General features: G+C 39.8%; 1 protein-coding gene across 1 annotated transcript; it reads left to right on the forward strand.

Annotated features, from left to right (window-relative positions):
• Positions 1-1,599: 1,599 nt before the first annotated feature.
• psmd14 (proteasome 26S subunit, non-ATPase 14) lies at positions 1,600-17,128 on the forward strand. Its single transcript, XM_058400966.1, has 11 exons — positions 1,600-1,724; positions 2,317-2,371; positions 7,963-8,034; positions 8,975-9,094; positions 11,266-11,336; positions 11,437-11,587; positions 14,555-14,662; positions 15,761-15,835; positions 15,935-16,060; positions 16,681-16,743; positions 16,958-17,128. The coding sequence occupies exons 2-11, from the start codon at positions 2,324-2,326 to the stop codon at positions 17,054-17,056; spliced, it is 933 nt and encodes a 310-aa protein (XP_058256949.1). The 5' UTR covers positions 1,600-1,724; positions 2,317-2,323; the 3' UTR covers positions 17,057-17,128.
• The last annotated feature ends 58 nt before the right edge of the window (positions 17,129-17,186 follow it).

Raw genomic sequence — 17,186 nt, forward strand, 5'->3', positions numbered from 1 at the left:
ATAATAATAATAATAATGAAAAAAATTCAACAACAGTCTAACACTAGATCACTAATTGAGGTTCCTAGTGATAATGACGTGCTGAAGACCTCTGAGCACCATGAGAATATAATGAGACTTTATCCGTTAGTCAGGAACATCAGAATGGCTCGTATATCCATTACATCATGCATAAAAGACAAATAACATGTGTTTAATATTAAAAAGGCTTTAGAACAATTTGTTTACAAAAAAATATATATTGAGCTACAATAATATCAGGGTAAATAGTGCAAGTGTGGTGTAATAGTGATTATAATTGGCCTCGTGAAGAGCTTATTTCCTCCAAAGAAACACAAATATGACTTCTGCTGCTCTTTTAGAAAGAAAAAAAAGCACACAAGAAATGAAGAACAGATTAAAACAGATGGTGTGTAGTTTAACATGTTTTAGATTGGGGTTTTTTTCGTGGAATAGTATTCATGGATGAGGGTTAGAGTGTGGGGAGGGATGAAATAGAGGTCTGTGTTCAAGTGGCAGCAGGCAGATCTTAAGGTGTCAAAATTGCCTGAAGCAAACAAAGGGGGGGGGGGGGGGGCTGAGACGGATGGCCTCACACTGACAACTTTGAGGATTGACGATTAAATCGTCACTGAAGACTAGTGAAATCAGCATGTTGAGATATTAAAATAAAATAAAATAAAATAAAATAAAAATGGTTATAAATAAATAAACTATAAATAAATAAATTATAAACTTTTTTTTACTTATGAAACAAGGCTAGTATTTCACAACTTAAAATCTAGACTATGTTGTTTAATTTATTCATCTATTAATTATTTTAATTATTTTATAATTAAAAATATAATTAATTATGTTAATTATTGTATAGCGTTTATCGAAGATTATGCTACTTTTAAAGATTCACCTCAGACTCAAATGTCTTCCTATTAAACATTTGCTTCAGTACTTAGGCTACTAAGTGTAGTGCCATTGTCTGTGGATATTAATTTGGGATTCATCCTGTTCACATCCTGTTTGTCACTGTGTTTATAAATAGTGCATTACAATATACATTCTTTTTTTGTCATCCATTCGCCGTTATATATACCGTATACGGTCATATGGTATGGTATGGTATTTATTTATTTATTTATTTATTTATTTATTTATTTATTTATTATCTCTTTCTTTCTTTCTTCTTTATATTTTTTTCTTTATTCATTTATTTAATCGTTTATTTATTTTTATTTATTTATTTATTAATCATAGAACTGGTCAGAGCAGTTCTTGCTGCTCAGGAGTATTAACATGCTCCCGATCAGAATATCGCCAGTGTAATAGAGGATGTTACGTAGTGTTTCAAGTTTAAAGTTTTGTTTACTGTCTAATACACATGGTTTATTGTCTAGTCGGTTGTTTTTGTGCATAGACTTTGCGTTTTGTTTTCATTGATATTTTGTAATCTGACCTTCTATTAAACCGCACTTATGGAAATAAGTCCTTGACACTTTCTTGTGCAATTTTTTACATATTTTTTTTTACGTTATCATTTTTCACAAACTTAACAACAACGGATTCGTTCAATATCTGTAAAAGTCAAAGAGACTATTATTTTGAAATATTTTCAACCTCAATACCTCACCACGGTACGGTTGCAGCCTTCGTTGTGCTAATTCGGGCTGATTCATTGTAGACCTACTGAAGCTTAGCCCAAGTTCGGAGACGGTTTTTTAATAATACAGGTAATGTTTTAAACTTATATTGTGTGGAATAGTTTTATTTGTTTATTTCTCTTATACTAACGTAGAATGTCTGCCTGAGTGAAAACCATTTTGAGTTGTTTTAGTGGTTTCTATTTGACTTCACAGCATCACGGCTAGTTACCGGTTAGCTAGCAGCCATAGCGCTTTGCTTGTTAGCTTATTTACTTATTTGTTGACAAAACCACTAAAGGGTAGTTTAACATGTAAAAATTCATCGAATATTCGCGAGTCCAAAATAGTGTGTATCTTTTAGATGTGTGTGTGTGTGTGTGTGTGTGTGTGTGTGTGTGTGTGGTGTATTTAGCTAGTTTAGTGTATTAGCGCCTCATATACGTTAAATCTTCTTCCTCACAGAAATCTGATCATTTCTTTTAGTGCCGCTGTTGTTGTTGTTTACGTAAATGCGGTTGTTGTTGTGTGTATTAATAGACTAGTGAATAGAAAAGATCAGCTAGTGATTAGCTTCAGTGTGTTTCAGTCGCATGGCTAGCTAGTTAGCAAGTATGACTGATGTGGAGTGATGGAGAGAGTGAGCTGTTTGTATGAACAGTGTTTATTCTGCTGTTTGTAGAGGTAACATGGACCGGCTGCTGAGGCTTGGAGGTGGGATGCCTGGACTGGGACAGGTACAGTGTTCAATCAAGTCTTAATTCTAGTGGTAATGTTTGGATCAGACAGACAGAGGTCTGTCTGTCTCAGTCTGTGTCTGTCTGTCTCTCTCTGTGTCTGCCAGTCTGTCTCTCTTTCTGTCTCTTTCTCTCTGTCTGTCTGTTTCTTTCTTTGTGTCCGCCGGGCTCTGTGTCTGTCTGTCTGCCTGTCTCTCTCGCTCTGTGTCTGTGTCTCTCTCGCTCTGTGTCTGTGTCTCTCTCGCTCTGTGTCTGTGTCTCTCTCGCTCTGTGTCTGTGTCTCTCTCGCTCTGTGTCTGTGTCTCTCTCGCTCTGTGTCTGTGTCTCTCTCGCTCTGTGTCTGTGTCTCTCTCGCTCTGTGTCTGTGTCTCTCTCGCTCTGTGTCTGTGTCTCTCTCGCTCTGTGTCTGTGTCTCTCTCGCTCTGTGTCTGTGTCTCTTTCTGTCTGTCTGTCTCTCTCTCTCTCTCTCTCTCTCTGTGTCTGTCTCTGTCTGTGTGTCTGTCTGTCTCTCTGTCTATGACTTTTAGTTGTATGTTGTTTATAAACATTCTGTTCCCCCTTATGATGTTTGTGACTGGGGTAGGAAGACAGGTTAAATTTATTTATTGCCACTTTTCTTTTTCTTTTTTCTTTCTTTTTTTTGTGAATATCTCTAGTTCAAATTAAAATTTTATTAGTCACATACATCGTTCACAGTTCAACGTGACATGAAGTGAATTGCTTTTTAGTAGAACAAATATAAAATAAATAGAATAGATTTTTAAAAGGGTACAATATAGAACAAAAAATAATATTTTTAAAAAATGAAGGGGAAAAAAAGAATAATATTAGTAACTTTATAATAAAATAGATTAGAAATGATTTGTTCAAGCAAAGGGTAAAGGAGAGTTTTGAGTAAAACCATGATGCAGGTTAAAATCTCTTTTTGTACCCCTCTTTTGTCACTCTTATGCACAAAGGAACAGTGTGTCACGTGATATTTGTACAGCAAGCTTCAACGCATCATGTTATTTCGCCTCGGCTGCCTCTCTGGTTTGTGCTTATTGTTTATTTCTTAAATTTTTGCGTTCAGGCTTTTAAATTTTTGCCGCCTTATAACCACTTTCATGTTTCTTTTGAGATCCCTTCAAAAACCGAGCAGTTGCGATGTATGCTGTCTAATTTTGCTTGTACCACAGCTCCAAATGTTTACGTGCTCTGTTACCTCACTATCCCTTCAACAAAATCCTCCTTCACTCTTATCCTCCATCTTTCCATCCGGGGATCCATCATGTTGTGAGTTCATTAGCACATATAAAATTGTCTGAAGTCTTTTTTTTTTTTTTTTTTTTTTTTTAAAATCACTCCTTCATGCATGTTTGAAGATAATCAAATTTTTGTCCACTTTTGCCTGATTTGTGTGAACATAGCTCTAAAGACTCCAGATGCAAATATCACATCTTTGTTTAGGATCAAGTGAGACCTGGGAAGTTTCCAAATTCCCAGTCCAAACAAATCTTTCCTACTGAGAAATCTCCAAATTCCCAGGGCAAACAAGTCTTTCCTACTGGGAAGTTTCTGAATTCCCAGTGCAAACAAATCTTTCCTACTGGAAATTTTTCTGAATTCCCAGTACAAACAAATCTTTCCTTCTGGGAAGTTTCCGAATTCCCAGTGCAAACAAATCTTTCCTACTGCGATTTTTTCTGAATTCCCAGTACAAACAAATCTTTCCTACTGGGAAGTTTCCGAATTCCCAGTGCAATTAAATATTTGCTACTGGGAAATTTTAGAATTCCCGGTGCAAACAATTTTTTTTTACTGGAAATTTTCCGAATTCCCATTTCAAACAAATTTTTCCTACTGGGAAGTTTCCAAATTCCCATTTCAAACAAATCTTTTCTGATTGGAAGATTCTGAATTCCCAGTACGAACAAATCTTTCTTATTGGATATTTTCCGAATTCCCATTTCAAACAAATTTTTCCTACTGGGAAGTTTCCAAATTCCCATTTCAAACAAATCTTTTCTAATTGGAAGTTTCTGAATTCCCAGTGCAAACAAATCTTTCCTACTGGGAAGTTTCTGAATTCCCACGGCTGAAACGGCTCTTTCGTGTAATTTTTCAGTGTAATTAACGGTGAATAATCGCATCCCTGTGTCACATGGATATCCTCATACACTATATAGTAAGCTCTAACCACACAACTCTTTAATTCCAGCTTTCGTCGACAGCTTATTGTATAAACTATTAATCACCGGACGCAGATCTGGTCACGTGGAATGAAGGGAATGTGGGAAACGTTGCGTAATCGTGACAGCCTGCACTTTAACTTCACCGTCGTTGTGTTTCAAATAGAGCATGCTACAACGCAGAGCCATGCAATTTATGTGTCTAGAGCTAAACTGAAATCATTTTTACTATTAAAAAAAATTAAATCTGGACACATGCTAACTTTCTTATATGACTACTGTTAAGGTTTTGTAAAGCTCTCTTTAATATTGTGTCGATTTTTTTTTTTATCCCCCCCTTTTAAATCCGACAAGCAGCGCATGATATTTGAAGTGTCTGATCCATATTAGTCAGTGTGAATTCTGTAATTAAACACCTTATCTGCCACAGTAGCAGTTATGAAGCACACAAATTCCCATATTTGACTTGACGTAAGATGTGCTATGTATCTAATTGTGCGCAGGACCCAGAAAAAGGTGCTTTTGGTGTTCTGCAAGTGGTAGACTTATATATAATTTAATACCAGAATCATAAAGAACAAACATTTTACTGCACTTTAGAGTTTTTTTTTAGATCAGGTATGGATACCTCGTGGTGTTTTTTTATATAGATATATTTTCCCTGGAGGCTTCACAGTGACTTGGTTAATATGTTTGCCTCGCACCTCCAGAGTAGGGGGTTCAGTTCCTGTCTCCACCATGTGTGTGTGTGTGGAGTTTGCATGTTCTCCCTATGCTGCAGGGTTTCCTCTAGGTAATCCGGTTTCCTCTCTAGTCCAAAGACATCCGTTGAAGCCTGATTGTCATCTCTAAATTATCGGGTTTGTGTATGTGATTGTGCTCTGTGATGGGTTGGCACCTCATCCAGTTTGTTCCCCACCTTGTGCCTGGGTTAGACTCCTGCGTCCCAGCCACCCTGTGTAGAATAAACCCTACGGAAAACGGATGGCTGGATGTAATATATTCCGCAAAGTGAAGAATATTTTAATTTTCTGGCCATATGGTGAAAAATATCACACTAAACAATAGGTGTGTCCCAGATTGCAAACGTACGCACTGTTCTATGTCAATTTGTCGTATAAATAGTGTGTTCACACTGAAAACTCCAACAATGCGATGAAGTGCACTTTAAGTATATAGATGATGCATTTATTCAAGCAGAAAAGCGAAGTGTGGAATTCTAAAGACTTCATTTACTCAACGCTCGCTGCTTTGCTTAAGTAGCAGAAGAGGTGCTGGGATTTTTCTATTTATTTATTTTTGGAAACAAACATTTAAGATGGTTGATGATGCTCCTGTGGACAAGACATCTTACAAATGGCTTCTAAAGTGGTTCATACTGAGTGATTTTTATATTTTAACATTTTTTAAAAATCCGTTATATTCTACTAAAGCCAGCACCATTGTTTGATATCGTTCACCATCGACTGAGAAACGGCTTATACTTCCATATAGTTAAAAAAAAAAAAATGTTCGTCTTCCTTTTGAGACTGTGTGTGGCACGTTATTTGGGATGCTGCTAATATTAATTTTTGCTGAGGCTTTATGTATAAGAATTAAGACAAATAACATTCAAAATCTCCTCACTTATTTACCTACCGTCACACTAGCCTTATCAAAGCACTAAAACCTGAGCGTATACACTACACTTCATATACATAACACCATCCATATCACACCGGTCTCACTCTACCCTGTGCTTTACCTAAAAAGGACTGCCTAGGTCTGACATGTGATCAGCTTTGACCATTGATCAGGGATTCCATTCATCATGGATCGAGTGCAGTGCTGTAACATATCAATTTGAAAAGTTGCTTGAGAGTTCTCTCTCTCTCTCTCGTGCTCTCGTTCTCTTTTTAAGGCCTGTGGTGTGGTTGTGCTCGGTGGGGAGGGAGAAATCTCCAAACTCGCTCCAACTCTGCCAATTAACACCTCCAGTAACAGGCTGCCTCCCTCAGATTCACACCGCTCCCAGCCAGCCAGTCAGGGAGGGAGGGAGGGAGGGTAAGAGGAGGGGAGACGAACAGCTACTTTTTATTTATTTATTTATTTCCCCCCCTCCCTTCCTGTTCCTACCCCTTTTCCTCTGTGCACTCTGCTTTCTTTATACAAGTCAGATCTTAGGAAAGATTCTCAGCGCCATCGTTTTTGGTGCTTTCTTTTTTTCTTTTTTTTTTTTAAATCCATGGGAATCTGTTGAGTATTCAGAACCCAAAAAAATTTCGGAGCCTTCCTGACACCTCCCCTTTATCCTTAATCCCATTCTCAAACCAAGCCACGATTGGCTGTTTGATTTTCGAATTCACACATGTCCATATGGCCTTGCGTGTTCATCGTAAGGAGCCAGGCCTGAGCGTGCCTCACAGCCCCTTTAATTGTCTCCTAGCGGCTCTTTGGTTAATAATATGCATCACATAATCTTCCGTGTTGACGAGGCATATGTCTCAAGGTTTCTCTCTCTCTTTCTCTCTCTCTTTTTGTTCTGTTCTTCTTCTCCTCCTCTCTCACTTTCACTCTATGTATGCAGTTGAGGCTTCTAAACCCCACCTTTGAAAATGAATTTTGATTAGCCCCTGCTGACAGACGACACCTCTCCGGGGTGTGAACGTTCACCGCACCTGCTGCGCTCTCTTTTTAAATCTCCCCGCTATTCCACTGCGGCGCACTAAAAATGCTAACCCCCCAGCCCCCCACCAAAACACACGCTCCGTCCGATCTCTCCTCATCATTAAAAAAACGTGTTGGTTCAGCAGAGTTTGTGTAAGAGAACAGCAAGTAATGGCTCTAAAGCTTCAACGCCTGCAAGAGAGGTGAAAGAAAGAGGCCTTCTCCTGCATCGAGCCACATGCTGGTGATTGTGTAACTGATATGACTGTTCTAGATGTCACGTCTGGATGTGCCGGTCACACTCGCTTTCGCGAGTCATTAGCAGGTGTTTTAAGGGGTCTCGTTAATGAAAGGCTAGCCGGCTAATTAATGCTGATTTCTTGCTGCTTGGGTTGGGGGCACGATTCTTTCTTTCTTTTTTTTGCAGTGTTAAATATGTTTGCTTGGTGAGAACAGCAGAAATTTCTGGAGTATTTAGTGTTACCTAACCTGACACACCAAGGCTAAAACCCTCTGATTCAGAGAGTAACGAGGGGACTCGTCTTGGCCCTGTTTAGCCACAGTCTTGGCTGGCGGCACGGTGACTGTGCGAGGCGTGGCACCGAGGCACACATCCAACTCGTGGTGCTTTTTTGAAAGGACTATCGAGGATCAACTATCCATCCGTCCATTTATCCGCCTGTTCACCCATGCATTGCCCTGGAGATTTGCTGATCGCCTTAATCTCTGTAATCCCCACAAGTGACCTTTGGTGCTGTTTTGTGTTTGATGCAGGGTCCTCCTACAGATGCCCCCGCTGTGGACACAGCCGAACAGGTGTACATCTCCTCTCTTGCCCTGCTTAAGGTAATTATACACACTCAGACACACAATTTAGGATCTGGAGCTTCTCAGTTACAGGAACGCGCGGTCGGCATAGTCAGACACGACGTTTTTCCTATTAGCAGCAGTCCCATAATTTTAAAGAGAAAGGCCACCCTGAAGCACATTTTTTTTTATACTTTATCACTGTGACAAGTTGGTGGTTACGTGTCACTCTGATCAGTTACAGCGGTGTTTCATGGGACAAAATTCAGTCGTCTCAGACATAAAGGTAATAGTCCGCCTTCACAATTCACAAACAAGTTAGGTCACTCAGCATTTTCCAGCAATTTCTTTCCAGCGATTTCTCAGCTGCTTACAAGATTTTGTCTACGATCAAGTTGCAGTTTTAGACCTTTATCCGTTTGAGCAGAATGCAGATAAGGTGAGGATCGAGCTGGAAAGACACAAAGACTAAAGCACTTCCGCATCAGTCACTTCAGTTAGAGATGACACAAGGACTAATTCCCACTTCAGCAAGGAATCAGATGGCATTGTGGGTAGTGTAGGAACCCAGTGAACAAATTAGACCATCATGAAAGAGGAAAGATGTTTAAACCCAAACAAGTCAGAATTTCATAATGAAGATTGTAATCTAAAGGTTAACGTGTATTTTGTTCAACAGGATTTTTCCTTATTTTTCAGTTCTTGTTATTGATTAAACAACCCTTTTTTCCAGTTATTTGTACATGATAAAAAATAATAATGATATAGGAAAGAATGCAGGGAAAAATGCCTTAGAATGAGAAGAAGAGTAGGAGGAAAGGAGGAAAGTTTTAAGCTGGGTCTTGAAGCTGGAAAATGAAGAACAAAGTTATGTGAGATTCTTCACCTCAGTCTCTGCGCCTTTGTTCTTCACTTGAAAGTGAAAAGTGAAACGCATGTAAACTAGTTCTCGTGCTATAACTCCCAATCCCGTTCCCAGATGCTGAAGCACGGCCGTGCGGGTGTGCCGATGGAGGTCATGGGACTGATGCTGGGCGAGTTTGTGGATGACTACACCGTACGCGTGATCGACGTGTTCGCCATGCCTCAGTCAGGCACGGTGAGTTTCTCCAAAACATTCACACTCACCCACATACTCGCACCATGGCACAACTGCCAGCTCATAGCAGCGAAGTGAAGTTTAATGTGTGAAAGAGTTTCGTAAATATTGGATATTTGTTGCTGAAGACTACAATGCAGGCTTCCCCGACATTAAAACAATCATAATTTTAACTTTTAGATTCATTTTTCGTCATTTGCACACAGCAGTGTTATTTATTTGCTTTTTTTTTTTGCGAATTTTTGCATATCTATAGCGTTTTCTTACTAAACATTTGCAGTATTATTGCACTTGTTCTTGGATGCATGCTTTTTTTTTTTGAAGAAGAAGAAGAACTCCTCTCTAACAGCATTCCCTTTCACATGTTTTCATTTTCACTCTGTGTGTGTTTAAATGGGAGGATCATTCACGCTCTTGGAAACGAAAGCTCTTCGAAGCGTTATAACCAGCGGCACTGGACACATGCAAAGGCTCTCTTAATAGTGAATAAACTTGAACAGAAAAACTATGACAACGTATGTTCCCGTGTTTATAAAAATATAACGATCCGGTACGGACTGTTTGCGCAATGTGTTTGCCTCCTCGTAGTGAGAAAGCACGGAAGCTCAATGCTTCATTAAATCAGTCCTGGGTAGTGTGAATTGAAAAGGTCGACGTGAACAATAGGCTAATAAAAAAGATAACGGCTTTGTTCGTTTTCATTTTCCGGGTTTTGCCTCTGGGTTTCAGATGATGTTAAATGTGCACGAAGGATGCAAAATGAATAATAAAAAAAAAAAAAACAGCATGTAGGAATGTACAGCAGATTTCCAGGTTATTGTCCATCAAGACGATTCACAGCAATCGAAACAAGATTTAAAAATCCACGCTGTTTTCTTTGTCTTTTCATTCAAGTCTCCCACCATTCATTGACCTCTAAATCGATATGATTGCGAGACCTGATGTTTGGCATCCTCTCAGTACGATTAAGAGGTTGGGATTGAAATTTTATGTACAGACACAGACAAAGTTGAAAACAACCCAACCGAGTGCTGGGTAGATATCAGACACAGCATATTTTTGGTTATTTAATTCAGCTGGTTGGTTTGTGAAATATAAATATGTGATTCTGCCATGTTAAAAAAATTCTGTTTGTATAATCTCAGTCCAATTTAGCCAAGAATGCTGTTTTGTTTTTTTTTTTTTGCTTGATTTTTATTTGTAGTAATGAGAATAATAAGTAGGCAGACCATATTATATTAAAACTGTTAATATTGTACAATAAATGTACAAATTCATTAAAATCAATAGATTAAAAAATAACACGGATGTTTTTTGTATCAAATTGAAAAATGTATTTGTTCACTAATGTGCAAATTATATAATCAAGTCATGTTATAAAAAAATGTATGTATGAATAGAGTTTACATCTTCGTATATAAGGTGCCCTGGAGGCTAAAACAGGCCACATTTCCTTCCTCATTCATCAACATGAAGAAGATTAGAAATGATGTGTCCACTTCCTTAAAACAGGCAATGACCTTTTTATTAAACAAACCACCTGAAAACGCCCTCGTCCACAGTAGTCAAGACCTTCAGAACAACCCGAGCCATGATGAACTTGTCTGGAAGAGGATGCAAATGTTCTTTTGCCCCCCCACACACAGTGAGGAGGATCGCTAGAGAGGCAAAAAATTTCTCCAAGGATCACAGTTGGAGATTTGAAGAAGACGGTAGCCTTTTCAGGTCACCAAGTCTCCAAAGCTATAATTAGACTCCACCTCCATGCCAACAAACTATCTTGAAGGTGCCAGAAGAAAGTCTTTTCTTTCTTTAAGCTAACTGCAAATGTACGTGCCCGCAGTTGCCGAGACTACAGGAACGTTGAGCGGAAACGGGTTCTGTGGTTAAATGGAACACAGAAGGTGGATTTTTAGTGTTTAAAAATTGTGTTGTCCAGAAACATCCCAGTCCTAGACACAAGTGAAAACCTGTAGTGTGAGTTAAAGAAGAGAGGGTCTATGACTAGAGAGAACCTGGCTGGATGCAGAAAAATCCAAGATTGAGAAATCGCATTCCCAAACTCAAGGATTGTTACAGGAGAATAATCTTCTGTGAATATCTTTATTTTTTTTTGGATCCTTTTCTCTTTACTAAGGATGAGCTGACTATAGTGTTGGTTGTGTTGACAGGGTGTGAGTGTGGAAGCTGTGGATCCTGTTTTTCAAGCAAAGATGCTGGACATGTTGAAGCAAACCGGCAGGTAAGAAATCAAGTCAAAAGATTGAAATAAAAATAAATAATACTGATTTCTTACTAGTAGGATATAACCTTTTTGATGCTGGAATGTGTGTGTGTTGCAGACCAGAGATGGTGGTAGGCTGGTACCACAGTCACCCGGGTTTTGGCTGCTGGCTGTCCGGTGTAGACATTAACACACAGCAGAGCTTTGAGGCGTTGTCTGAAAGGGCCGTGGCTGTGGTGGTGGACCCCATTCAGAGTGTCAAGGGAAAGGTACCTGTTAATACTGAATGAATGTTCAATGCGTAGCTTAATATGCAGTGTAGCTTTTCACACATCCATTCGGACACCGATTTAGCCACAAGCACTGTAAATAAGGTTTTTCTTATTTATTATTATAATCCTGTCCTCTGTTGCTCATTTCACTCGTCTTACTCATTCTTTTTTTTTTTTCTCCTGACATGTCTCCCCCGCCCCCCCCGCCCCCAACACTTCATTTGCTCTCACATGTACTAGTACATTTTGACTCACTCGTCGGCTGTGTGTGTGTGTGTGTGAGAGAGAGAGCGAGAGAGAGCGAGAGCGAGATCAAGCAAGAGAGATTTCCTGGCTGCAGGATGCAGTTCTATTAGCACCTTCTTTGAGCTGTATGAGGAAGTGTGAAGCAAATCTCTTCCTCTATTCGGCGCATGTAGGGGGTCGTTGGGATAAAAAATGGGGGGATTCTGGAAGGTTGGTGAGATTGGATTGGGACAAGAAGAAAGGAGATGCCCACTGCACTGTCTCTGCAAAAACCCGGGTTATTTTTTTATTTATTTTTTTTGTTAGATTAAATATACTTGATGCAGCAAGCTAGACTACTGAACACAGTCCAGACATTTGCTGGAAAATTTTATCTACACACCTATTACATTCTCTGTGTGTTATTAGGTTTTGGAAACTCATTAAGCCAGTGATAAGAGCAACGATTTTGTTTTTTTGTTTTGTGTCACTTTAGGTTCACAGAACCAGTCGAAAGCGTATTAGTTTGCTAATCTGAAATGTGTGCGCTCTCACATTTGAAAGTGGGCCATGCCCTCGTTTGTCACGCTTTAAACTCTAAAATATGTATCCCTTCACACCACCTGTGATTGGCTGTGTAAGAAAATAGTGGCGGTGCTGTGGGAACGAGGTGTGCTAATGGTGTTATCGTAGAACAATACCAGCATTCGGTTTTCCAGCTGGAGGGCTCGCTGTATACACCACAGAGAATTCAGCCTCTCCGTGTAGTTTGCTCGAACAGGAGGCTCAACATGACAGCGCAGCGACAGCATGGCAGCCATGGCAGGCCAACATGCTGGATCCTCCCGCTCTATTTAAAATGCTCAGGCTCACGACGAGAGCACAACTCTGCTGGTTTTCGCAGAACTTCGCTAACGAGTCTCTTGGGCCAGGAGGTGCGGCTTTGTGCTCGCGCATCCAGTAACAGACTCGAGCTCTTTTTCTATTTAGTTTTCAGTGTGTCATCTGCTGTATTCCGGCTGGCTGTGAAAGTATGATCACTTGAATTGTCTCTTATTTCAAAGGCTACCTCTTATGTTTACTAGTTAAATTCCCAGGCAGGAGTTACCGAAACTGTGCCAGCTGTGTGTTTACCAACAAACATGGTAACATACCTGTGTGCTGGGGGTGTGGTCTGGGAGGGAGGGGATGGGTTATTAATGACATTTTTTTATAGTAGATGCCACTTTACCAACATTTCTTTCCCCAAAACAACAGAGATGAGTTAGATGGTGATTACAGATTCACATCCTTTAAGGCTCATACAGTCATGGGACAGTCATCGGTTTCATAGATGCCTTTTTTGTCTGCAAAACTGACATAAGGAGTTAATAAGAAATAAGAAGTTAAGAGGATATGACTCCACTGTAATAATGTTCATGTTGTTAGGTTTGATATGCATCTCTGATAGTCTTTAGATAGCCGACATAGCCAGTGCACCAGGATTTGAATACCTATATTGCTCACTAGGAGATATCAAATACTACATGACACATGGCCAAGAAACACCCGAACCAACAGATTTTAAGTTACTAATTGTCCTCTGAAATAGAGGTCAGCTGTCAGGGCAGGTGGGAGTTTAGTCACACACTATGGATGTACAGACGTGACAAATTATAGGGAAAAAAACAGCTCTCTCTTGCTGTGGAATGATTTTGTGTGCCATGGTTTTGCCATCACCCTTCCTTTTTGGCCTGATCGTCTTTATCCTAGGATGAAACGTTTCTTCCCTGGTGGGAGTGGTCTCTTCCAGGATGACTCCACCCCCACCCCCATCCACTGTGCACAAGGATTCAGAGAATGGTTTGATGAGTGTGAAAATGACAAACCAAAAGCCTTGGCTTTCACAGTGGGGGATTTTAGCACTCTTCACCACCATCATCAAAATGCCTATTGATGGAAAGGTGTTTATTCCTTCAGTACAGTTCCACAGATTTGTAAACTTTGTGCCAAGGTGCATTATAGCTGTTCTCAGCTTTGTGGTGGCCCAACACCTTTGAGACGTTGTGTTTTGTCTCCTGTACTTCATCACTCCTCTGTGGATACTCAGATTAAAGCTAACATTCTTCGAGTTCAGGGTGCTTAGGTGAAATAGTGTTGTTATTCAAATATTTGATTTTGTTTGTCCTGTTTAGATTTCGGAGATGACATACTCCGAAGAAGCATTGTTTGTTTTATTGGTAATGGCTCTCGTGATTTATTTATGGATAAAAAATAGATGCATACATATAAATGAGTACTGTTCATGGGTACACACGGATCCTGCAAGTCCTTCTCCTCACCACTAACATAGTTGTGTGTGTGTGTTCAGCTGGCACACTTACAGTTTCTCTCTCTCTCCAGCTAAACAGTGTCAGCATGCGACCGGATAACTGTGTGACTGTATTCCATGTCCCAGTAGGCAAACTTAACCTGAGCAATTGCACCTGTGGGAGATGAGTATGTGCATGCACCGGTGCATAGCCCAGGAGATGGAGAGACTCCCATCATGCTCTATTCTTTTGCAGATCCTGGATTAGATCAGACTACATTTACACCGCGCCTCTTAGTGTCTCCTTCTAAACATCACATTTGTCACGTTTTGGATTTTTTACACAAATAATTACCTGAGAGCGCACACTAGAGATGGTTTTGTCTCTGTACATGCAGTGTATAGTTAATAATGTTCTGTAATCTGATGGCTTTTTTTTTCCCCACCAGGTGGTGATTGATGCCTTCCGACTGATCAATGCTAACATGATGGTCTTGGGACATGAACCACGGCAGACAACTTCTAACCTGGGACACCTCAACAAGCCCTCCATTCAGGCATGTGCACCTGTGTCATTTAGATGTTATGTGTTTGTCTGACAGCTTAGAAGTGTGTTCACATTGTGTACAGTATATACTTCCGAAAACTATACACATTTTCTGAATTGAAACAGTGCAACTGTACCACAGGTACAGTTTAGCCTTTTAAGTCTGGTTGGAATGGAAAAAAATTGCGTTTAAAGATCTGTGGCACAGGTACACCACAGACATTTCGGCAGCCATGTAACCTAGTTAACCAAATTAAATTGATTAGGCTCATGTTTTTTTTCTGTTAGACATGGAATGTCTAGCACAGAACCCGAATTTCACTTGGCTAGCAAGGTTTTAGACATCTTTAGACAAAATGTCTGATGTTGCCGACCTATTTGATAAACTGGCTCGTTACGCAGCATGATTTTCGCAAAGATTATGTAGATACACACTGATCAGGCATAACATTATGCCTGGTGCCGTGAATAACACTGATGATCTCCTCATCATGGCACCTGTTATTGGGTGGGATATATTAGGCAGCAAGTGAACATTTTGTCCTCAAAGTTGATGTGTTAGAAGCAGGAAAAATGGGTAAGCGTAAGGATTTGAGCAAATTTGACGAAGGGCCAAATTTTGATGGCTAGGCAACTGGATCAAAGCATCTCCGAAACTGTAGCTCTTGTGGGGTGTTCCCGGTCTGCAGTGGTCAGTATCTATCAAAAGTGGTCCAAGGAAGGAACAGTGGTGAACCGGCGACAGGGTCATGGGCGGCCAAGGCTCATTGACACAGGTGGGGAGCGAAGGCTGGCCCGTGTGATCCAGTCCAACTACTGTTGCTCACATTGCTGAAGAAGTTAATGCTGGTTCTGATAGAAAGGTGTCAAAATACACAGTGCATGACGGGTCAGGGTTGTTTTGGCAGCAAAAGGGGGACCAACACAATATTTGGCAGGTGGTCATAATGTTATGCCTGGTCAGTGTATGTTCTATGTAGAAAACACACCCAATGTATTGTTTACCATTATGGCCACAGTGACATATGATGCCACACACTAATGACGGTTTTATACTGTGCCGGTATTTCATTATGCTCACCAGATGTTTATTTGTGTGTTTTCACAGGCCTTAATTCATGGATTGAACAGACATTACTACTCCATTACCATCAACTACAGGAAGAATGAGCTCGAACAAAAGGTTTTTTAAACTCTTTTAAACCCATACTGCTGGAAATGAAAAAGTTATGCGATTTTTTTTTGCGTACAATCTTCTCGCACTCACTCGTGTTCTCCGCAGATGTTGTTGAACCTACATAAGAAGAGCTGGATGGAAGGTCTGACACTGCAGGACTACAGCGAACACTGCAAACTTAACGAGACTATTGTAAAAGAGATGCTCGAGCTGGCCAAGAATTATAACAAGGTAACCGAGAAACCTGAGATTTTAGCCAACTTTTTTCTTCTTTTTTTTTGTGCTTATTTTTACAGCGTAACCTATGAGCCAATCATGTTCCAGTATGCAGATATGCAGGCAGAGCTGAAGCTCTTTCCACTTTACATTTTACATGAATTGAATCGCATAAAAATTTCTTTCACTGATTTATTTTCTGTGCTTTAATGCTTGACATGACAGTAATTTAATATTTATTATAAAAAATAATAAATATAAAAATCTGTGCTTGTTGTTTTTGTCATATACTACTTAATATATGTGTCCATGGCTAATTAAAACTTATACTTGAGCAATATTGCATGAGCAGTAGTGCTGTAATACTGAAGATCTTTACTACAAATGTGATTCCCCTAGACTACAGGGATAGTCGCTAACACTACTGTAGTAACTGTTTCAAACTACAAAGTGATATTGTACATGGTGGAAAGAGACAAATGGAGAGATGTACGCATTAAAAAGTCCCAGTGTGGTTATAGAGCACTCTTGGAACACCGCTTGACCAAATTAATTATCATTTCAGGTACAGTTATTCAAGCTTACTATCTATACAGTTCTTCATCACGGTTAACGTTTACTGTCTGATCCTTTAGGCTGTCGAAGAGGAAGACAAAATGACTCCTGAGCAGCTGGCCATCAAGAATGTTGGCAAACAGGTTCGAAACACTTTTCATTTGGTCTTTTTTCAGTCTCTCTATCATTTCAGTTTGCTGTGTATCACTGTAATTTCACATGTGCTTGCACTGATAACAGTTTTGGGCTCCTTCCAAGACACTGATTCTCTATCAATTAAACTGTGTTCCTAAAGGAATAGTCCCTCGAAATGTAAAGGTCTGATTATCCCTCTCTTCCCTCTTTCTTTTTCTGTAGGATCCCAAACGACATTTGGAAGAACACGTGGATGTACTGATGACGTCCAATATCGTGCAGTGTCTCGCTGCCATGCTAGATACTGTCGTGTTTCAGTAAACTTTCACTGTGCATAAACGTTAATATTCATTGTCTGTTGTGTCTTTTTAAGAAATAAACCTATACAAAATCCATTGTTTCGAAGTGTGCGAGTAGTCTACAATGCTGGCAAATCAGTCATTTCCTTCCT

This window comes from Hemibagrus wyckioides, linkage group LG10, assembly GCF_019097595.1.
Source record: "Hemibagrus wyckioides isolate EC202008001 linkage group LG10, SWU_Hwy_1.0, whole genome shotgun sequence".
Taxonomy (NCBI): Eukaryota; Metazoa; Chordata; class Actinopteri; order Siluriformes; family Bagridae; genus Hemibagrus; species Hemibagrus wyckioides.

What these genes read in the sequence shown, in the direction of transcription:
- psmd14 (XM_058400966.1), top strand. Translation starts at nt 2,324, where the DNA reads ATGGACCGGCTGCTGAGGCTTGGAGGTGGGATGCCTGGACTGGGACAG. An exon ending in CCATGCCTCAGTCAGGCACG is followed by an intron (nt 9,095 to 11,265) that starts GTGAGTTTCTCC and finishes TTGTGTTGACAG; the next exon opens with GGTGTGAGTGTGGAAGCTGT. An exon ending in AGAATGAGCTCGAACAAAAG is followed by an intron (nt 15,836 to 15,934) that starts GTTTTTTAAACT and finishes TGTTCTCCGCAG; the next exon opens with ATGTTGTTGAACCTACATAA.